At 46.1% G+C, this 8,263-nt stretch overlaps 1 protein-coding gene across 1 annotated transcript in view; it reads left to right on the top strand.

The window, feature by feature from the left end:
* Positions 1–939: 939 nt before the first annotated feature.
* Positions 940–8,263, top strand: part of LOC105456374 (protocadherin-like wing polarity protein stan) — a gene marked incomplete at its 5' end in the record, with an annotated part of 26,150 nt that continues 18,826 nt past the window's right edge. Inside the window, 2 exons of the mRNA XM_011700344.1 lie at positions 940–1,780; positions 4,323–7,634. Of these exons, the coding sequence (XP_011698646.1) occupies positions 940–1,780; positions 4,323–7,634 (4,153 nt within the window). The remainder of the gene's footprint in view (positions 1,781–4,322; positions 7,635–8,263) is intronic.

The following is an 8,263-nucleotide window of genomic DNA, read 5'->3' as shown; positions in this document are numbered from 1 at the left end:
GATATATGTAATGTATTCATATAGATTAATGAAATATTCGAAAGCATTCTAACTATTCGTGCTCTTCCGATCTATATTATTAATTACATATTTTCTAGTTCAAAATGTCACATAAGATCCTTTGTAATGAGATGTGAATCAAAAACAAATATTCAGTTTGTTTAAATCATTGCGTAAAATAATGTAATTTAAATCATAAATTTTTACATTTATTACGTTTAAATTAGCATATAATGTTAATCTGGGAAAATTTGATTTAGATTCGATTCGATTCGATTTGACCATTTAAATGCTTGATTCGCACACCTCTAATTTAAAATCTTCAAATTCTTTCGAAGCTTCGAAATTTCGAAAAATATATTTGTGCAAATGAATTTATTCAGAAAATTCACAAATATTGTAAATAAAAAGAATTAATATATATGCTCAAAAATATATATCCGTAATTATTTCTAAAAAATTTAAAAGTATTATAACCTGAAATATTACAAATTAATAATTAAACTTGATACATATGTAAATAAGAAAAGATAATGATTAATAAAACAATCAACAAATTAAGAAAATTCAAAAAAATAAAAATTAATTTATTCTTAAATAAACAAAGAAAAATATAAATTAATATAATTGTTTTGACGTCATTAAATCTTTCTCAGCATAAAACAATCTTAAAAACAGAAAATTTAAAATTGTAAAATTAATAAAAATTATTAATTTCTTAAATTAAATTTGCACGAATGTATTTTTCGAAACTTCGAAACTTCGAAGCTTCGAATATTCGAAGTAAGTAAGAAGTAACAGCCCTAATTTAAAGCTAGTGTTTGAAGAAAAATATACAAAATATCCGTTTGCACTGTCTACATTAAAAATTTGACTAAAAAAACTTTAGATTTTTTTTTTAGCAAATTCTTTAACTAGAAATTCTCGTTTTGATTTCAGATACCAATTCACCGTAATCGCGGCGGATTCCGGAGAGGAGCCAAAATCGGCGAGCGCGACAGTAATTCTCACGGTGACCGACGTGAACGACAACGATCCTTATTTCGAGCCAAAGAACTACGAGGCTGTAGTGTCCGAGGATGATCCGCCGGGCACCCCGGTCGCCTCGGTGACCGCCACCGATCCGGACGAGGACGCCAGAATCCATTACGAGATCACGGGCGGCAACACGCGTGGACGTTTCTCCATCGCGTCGCAGAACGGTCGCGGCCTCATCACCGTCGCCCAACCGCTCGACTACAAGCAGGAGAAGCGGTTTGTGCTGACGGTGACGGCGTCGGACAGCGGCGGTCGCACCGACGCCGCCCTGGTCTACGTCAACGTGTCGGACGCCAACAACTTCTCGCCGGTGTTCGAGAACGCGCCGTACTCGGTCTCGGTGTTCGAGGACGCGCCGATCGGCGTGACCGTCCTGGTGGTGAGCGCCACCGATTCCGACGTCGGCAAGAACGCCCAGATCACGTACAGCCTGGCGACCGACAACGGCGAGCAGACGGTCACCGAGTTCACCATCAATCCGCAAACCGGCGCGATCACGACGACGAGGGCGCTCGATCGCGAACTGGTGCCCTCGTACCTGTTGACGGTGACCGCGCGGGACGGCGGGGTACCGCCGATGTCGGACACCACCGACGTGGAGATCTCCGTCACGGATGTGAATGACAACGCGCCGGTCTTCGAAGCGCCGCAATATCAGGGCTCGATTCTCGAGGACGTTCTGGTGGGCACCAGCGTGCTGAGAGTCGCGGCGACCGATGCGGATACCGATCTCAACGGTCGAGTAAGTATATATATATTTTTTTTTTCTCTGTCTGTTAAAAAAAAATACTGTTATATGATGTGATTTAATAAATGAGGACAGTGCCGGATTTGAGAGAGGCCGTCCAGGGTAGTGTGTCCCGATGAATACATCCAATATTCGAATAAATGAATAAATAATGAATATGAATACGAGTACAAATACTACTTTTTTTATATTCATGGAAAATTGAATAAATACTTTCTATGCGATTTGAATGAATATATTTGTGAATATGATTACGAATATTTTCGAATTCGCATTCACCCCCACTCTACGCACTAAAATTCTGCCTTCGAGCTTGGTTTAAGTTTAACCCTTTGAAGCACGGTGGTCCTTACAGGGACCACCTTTTTTACCCGCTAATTTTATTTATAAAAATTCAATTTCGAAGTATTTAAAAATAGTGGTTGATTTTTCTAGTAGCTAAGGTATTTGTCTACAATATTACACCACTAATGTTTAAATTTCATTTGTTGTAAAATTGTTATAAAGAAACAAACACCAAAAAATGCAGTTTTTTTTTGAAAAAAAGCGTTTTCCAGCTTATTTGAAGTTCGATTTTCGTGGCAATTTTTACTAATGGGTTTTGATGGTCGCTGATAACGAATCCGAGGTCAGATTTCCAAAATTCAAAATGGCGGATTCAAAATGACCGACCAAACATTTTAAAAATAATATACTTTGATCTGAAAATATTTACTCGGGGGTTTTTTGGGTCGCTGAGTATGAATATGCAATCAGTTTTCAATTTTTATGCGTTTGATCTCGATCAAGCAACTTTTTCCTAATTAGATCCGCCATCTTGGATCCGCCATTTTGAATTTTGGAAATCTGAGATCATATATGTAATCAGCAACTCAGAAAACCCCCGAGTACCCACTTTCATCTCGATCAAGCAATTTTTTCCTAATTAGGTCCGTCATCTTGGATCCGCCATTTTGAATTTTGGAAATCTGAGGTCATATACGAATCAGCGACCCCGAAAACCCCCGAGTAATAAATTTCAACTGTTTTCCATGTAAAGAAAAATGTGTGCTTCAAATGGTTAAGAAACACGATGATACCGAGGAGAAAATGAGAGCTATTGCCAATGCTTTTATTGGGGATTTTGAGAAATCTATTAATTAAATCTGTTAATTAAACAATACATTTTATTTAGCATCCACGAGATGCACGATAAAGCACTTAAAATACCTTATAGAATTAACATTACTGTTATTGTAATCCGTACGAAATTGCAGTATTCGATTTTACTGTGTCTTTTTGGTTTGCAAAAATATAGAGAACAAATTCATAAAAATAATTATTGTTGCGAATAAAAAACTTTTAAATAAAAAATTTGTTTTCTAAAATTTTTCTCAAAATTTGTAAGTTTTTTTTATCAAATCTGGATATTAATAAAGATATATGAAATTTATTTTTCACTTTCTTTTTTACTTTACATTTTGTATGAATAAATATGAATAAATCATAAAACAATCATAAATTATTCACGAATAAATATTTTTAAAAGCTCACAAGTTTGAATAAATATTTGAATGAATATAAATTGTAGTCCAATTACTTTTACACTTACGAATTTTTTGTATTCATCGACACACAGTCCAGGAGTCCCCACAAATTGGCGGCCTTCACACGGAAAGAACGAGTTTGCTGGAAGGTCTAAAAATTTTGCTGAACTCAAAAAGTATGAGCATTGCTGTAAAACATTTTTATATTCTGGCAACCAGTTTGAACTTCCAACAAAATTATTTTCAGATCTGTATCCAACAAAATTTTTAGACTTGCTAGCAAAATCGTTCTTTCTGTGCACAAAACTTGATTAAAAAGAAAATTTGGTTAAAAAAAATCTATATACATATTTATATTTGATATATTTTTGGAAATATCAAATACTTCTTAAATATATGTCATTGGTTTCCGCGTGGTAACCGCGATGTGCATTTTGGATGCCAGAGTTTTGCAAACATTGTAACTTGCTCATTAAATATATCTTAATTAAATAGTTGTTGTAATCATGTTGAAATAGTATTCAATTTTTTTTAAATCTATGAAAATATTTCTTAAATGTTTTTTTAAAATTCTGCATGACTCTTTTGTTAAAATTTTTTACGATTTAAGGGCCCCGTTTCTTTAAATCCGACACTAAATGAAGAATAATGTATCAAATAACTCGTTTATATAAATAAATACGAATTTTAATAATCAATAGAAATCTTGAATTTGTGAGATACGCAATTAATATATTATTAAGTTAGTCTCTATCTTTTCTCAGAAAATAATCTGAAAAGTGACTGTTTTTATCAACCTTTTTCAAGCGACAATTATAAATAATTATATTGAATTAATAAAAGTATTGATAATTCTAATTAATTAACTGTAAATAAATATTTTAAATTACATTTATAAAGAATAGATATAAGTAGAAGCATATAGTAAATATAGTCGAGAAAGTTTTAATACAAACTTTGAATATTGTTTCCATAACTTCCTATGTAATAAACTCAATATGATCTAATAGGTGAGGTACACTTTGGAGGACGACGGCGACGGCGCGTTCGCGATTGACTCTACGACAGGCATTATCAGGACCGCGAAACCGTTGGATCGAGAATCGGTGGCACTTTACATCCTGAAGGCCGTCGCCATAGACCGCGGCTCGCCCGCGCTCTCGTCCGTCGTTCCTGTCACCGTGAAGATCGAGGACATCAACGATTCGCCGCCCGCCTTCGAGAACGACAAGATCATCCTCTACATCGCCGAGAACTCGCCGATCGGCTCGACCGTCGGCGAGATCTACGCCCACGATCCGGACGAGGGCCCGAACGCGGTGGTGCAGTACAGCATCATCGGCGGCGAGGACGCCAATAGCTTCAGCCTGAACATCCGCCAGGGCGCCGATCGGGCCGAGCTGATCACCCTGGAGGAGCTCGACTACGAGTCGCCGAAGAAGAGGTTCGAACTCGTGGTGCGAGCCGCGTCGCCGCCGCTGCGCTCGGACGCGGTGGTGCAGATCCTGGTGACCGACGTGAACGACAACGCGCCGGTGCTCAAGGACTTTCAGATCATCTTCAATAACTTCAAGGACTTCTTCCCGACCGCGTCGATCGGCCGGATACCGGCGGTGGACGCCGACGTGACGGACAACCTTGTCTACAGCATCCTCGCCGGCAACAACGCGAATCTGATCGACCTCAACAGGACCACCGGCGAGATTCGGCTGTCGCCGCAGCTCAACACCAACGTGCCGCGAGTGGCGACCATGGAGGTCGCCGTGACGGACGGTATCAACGAGGCGAAGGCCACGATGACGCTGTCGGTGCGTCTGATCACCGACGAGATGCTGCTGAACTCGATCACCGTGAGGCTGGACGACATGACGGTGGAGGCGTTCCTCAGCCCTCTTCTGGGCTACTTCCTGGACGGTCTGGCGGCTATCATCCCGTGCCCGCGCGAGAACATCTTTCTCTTCAGCGTCCAGGAGGACGCGAACGTGCACGGCAAGATCTTGAACGTCAGCTTCTCGGCGCGCAAGGTCGAGCCGGGCACGGTCGACGAGTTTTACAGCCCGCAGTTTCTTCAGGAGCGGGTGTACCTCAACCGCGGGATCCTGGCGAGATTGGCGACCGTCACCGTTCTGCCGTTCGACGACAATCTCTGCGTCCGCGAGCCCTGCCTGAACTTCGAGGAGTGCCTGACGGTGCTCAAGTTCGGCAACGCCTCCGGCTTCGCCAGCAGCGACACCGTCCTCTTTCGGCCCATCTATCCGGTGACCACGTTCGCGTGCAGATGCGCCCGTGGCTTCACCGGCAGCCGGGAGGCCTACATGTGCGACACCGAGGTGAATCTGTGCTACTCGAATCCCTGCGTGAACGACGGCATCTGCCACAGGCGGGAGGGCGGGTACTCGTGCACCTGTCGGCCGGGCTTCACCGGCGTGAACTGCGAGATCTCGATGAACCACGACGCCTGCTCGCCGCACCCCGGCGTCTGCAAGAGCGGCTCCCGGTGCACCGCGAGGAACACTGCCGGCGGCTTCACCTGCGAGGGCTGCCCCATATCCGCCCCGGGCAGCGTGACGCCTCTGTGCGAGCTGAAGGCGCGCAGCTTCGGCCCGGCGACGTTCCTCACCTTCGCCTCGCTCAAGCAACGCCACCGTCTTCATCTCAGACTGAAATTCGCCACCGAGCTGGCGGACGGTCTGCTGCTCTACAACGGCAGGTACAACGAGCGTCACGACTTCGTCGCTCTGGAGATCGTGGACTCGCGCGTCCAGTTCAGCTTCTCCCTCGGCGACGAGGTGACGAGGGCGACGGCGAGCGTTCCCGGCGGTGTCTCGGACGGCCGTTGGCACGAGGTGGCGGTCTCGTACATCAACCGGACGGCGACGGTGTCCCTGGACGATTGCGACGTCGCGCTCGCGCTGAAGCACGGGGAGAGACTCGGCCCGAGATGGGCCTGCGCCGGTAGGAACGAGAGGGTCCTCGAGGAGCGCTGCGGACTCGTCACCGAGACCTGCCACAGATTTCTGGATTTAACCGGGCCGTTGCAGTTGGGCGGCCTACCGGCGATCCCGTCGAGCTTCCAGATCCGGAACAAGGACTACGTCGGCTGCATCAGCGATCTCCACATCGATCACGTTTTCGTGGACCTGAATTCATTCGTGGCCGACAATGGAACGAACGTCGGTTGCCCGGAGAAGGCCGCCTTCTGCGCCTCGTCGCCGTGTAGAAACAACGGCAAGTGCCGCGAGATCTGGTCGGGCTTCGTGTGCGAGTGCGAGGACAACTTCACCGGGTCTACCTGCGCCGAGGAGATCGGCGCGCCGTACGGCTTTCGCGGCGACGGCACGCTCGGCTTCAATCCGCTGCTGCGACCCATTCAATTACCGTGGACCACGGCCCTGAGTCTCCGAACCCGCGCGCAACAGGCATTCGTCATGAGCGTGCAGATCGGTCAGAACAGCTCGGTCCTGCTGGAAATCCGGAACGGCAAGCTGGTCGTCTCGCTGGACAGCGCCGACGTGATCCGTACCGGCGGCACGGTCGCCGACGGCGAGTGGCACCGCGTGGAGATCGTCTGGCAGAGCGGCCACGTGTCCCTGGACACGGACTATCGCGAACGACCCGCGACCGTGCCGCTGCCGGCCAAGCTGCAAGGCCTGTACGTCGGCAGAATCCTCGTGGGCGGTCCCGATCAAGCGGCCAACGTCGACCTGCCGTTCTTCGACGGCTGCCTGCAGGACGTGCGAATCGGCACCAATCAGACGGTCCTTCAGCGCCCGACCGTTCAGGAGAACGTCGACGCCGGCTGCCCGTCCGAGGCCTACTGCGGCCTGGAGTGCCCGCAGGCGTCGGTCTGCGTCGCGCAGTGGCGGTCGAGCGAGTGCGTGTGCGCGGCCGGCCGCGTCGGCCGCGACTGCGAGCGCGTCTGCGACCTCGAGCCCTGCAACGACGCCGGCACCTGCGTCGAGGACGCGCGCGACGCGCGCCGCGGTTATCGCTGCGAGTGCGACTCCACCGACGTGTCCGGCGACTACTGCGAGACGAGGAGCGACCAGCCCTGCCCGGCGACTTGGTGGGGATCCCCGATCTGCGGGCCGTGCCACTGCGACGAGGCCAAAGGGTACGATCCCGCTTGCAACAAGACCACCGGCGAGTGCCGCTGCAAGGAGAATCACTACCAGCCAAACGGGCGAAAGGAGTGCACACCGTGCGAATGCTATACAATCGGCAGCTTCGGGCCGCGTTGCGACAGCGAGACCGGCCAGTGCCGCTGTCGGACCGGGGTTATCGGGCGCTCGTGCACCGACTGCCCAAATCCGTATGCCGAGGTGAGAGAAACGGAGCGAAGTACAAGATAGATTTTAGCTGGAGTATTATGACACACTTAAAATAAAGAGTGATGGCAAAAAGACCTGTTTTTTCGCCCATTTTAAAAGATCCATTTTTTGGACCTCAAATTTCAAACTTTTTTTTAGAGATGTGGGAATTGTTCGAATTCGAATCGAATTCGAATCACAGTAGATTCGATTCGAGTTCGTTTTCGAATCTGCAAGATTCGAAATCGAATAGTTCGAGAATTTCGAATCGATCACCTAATGGTCCTAATGTAATGTTAATGTGGGAAAATTTGATTCGATTCGATTTCGAACATGTTATAAAAATTCAATTCGATTTGATTCGACCATGCAAATGCTTGATTCGCACACCTCTACTTTTTTTTAAGCCAAATAATACTATATAATGTAACATTAAGAGGATGCTAAAGCCGTCTGTTTTATCGACAAAAATAGCATTTTTGTTGGATACAAAATACTTTGTATTAATCGCATAGAATAAAATTTCCTTTTCCACGATTAAAACACACATGCTAATGCATTTGGCTCTGGTGTGTTTTGTACCAAAAACAGGAAAAAATTAAGAAATTACAGATTTCGTTATCCATTTTAACCTCAACATA

Source organism: Wasmannia auropunctata, unplaced genomic scaffold, assembly GCF_000956235.1.
Source record: "Wasmannia auropunctata unplaced genomic scaffold, wasmannia.A_1.0 LD335705.1, whole genome shotgun sequence".
Taxonomy (NCBI): Eukaryota; Metazoa; Arthropoda; class Insecta; order Hymenoptera; family Formicidae; genus Wasmannia; species Wasmannia auropunctata.
The sequence above is the reverse complement of the archived record's forward strand: the minus strand, read 5'-3'. Positions and strand labels throughout refer to the sequence as shown.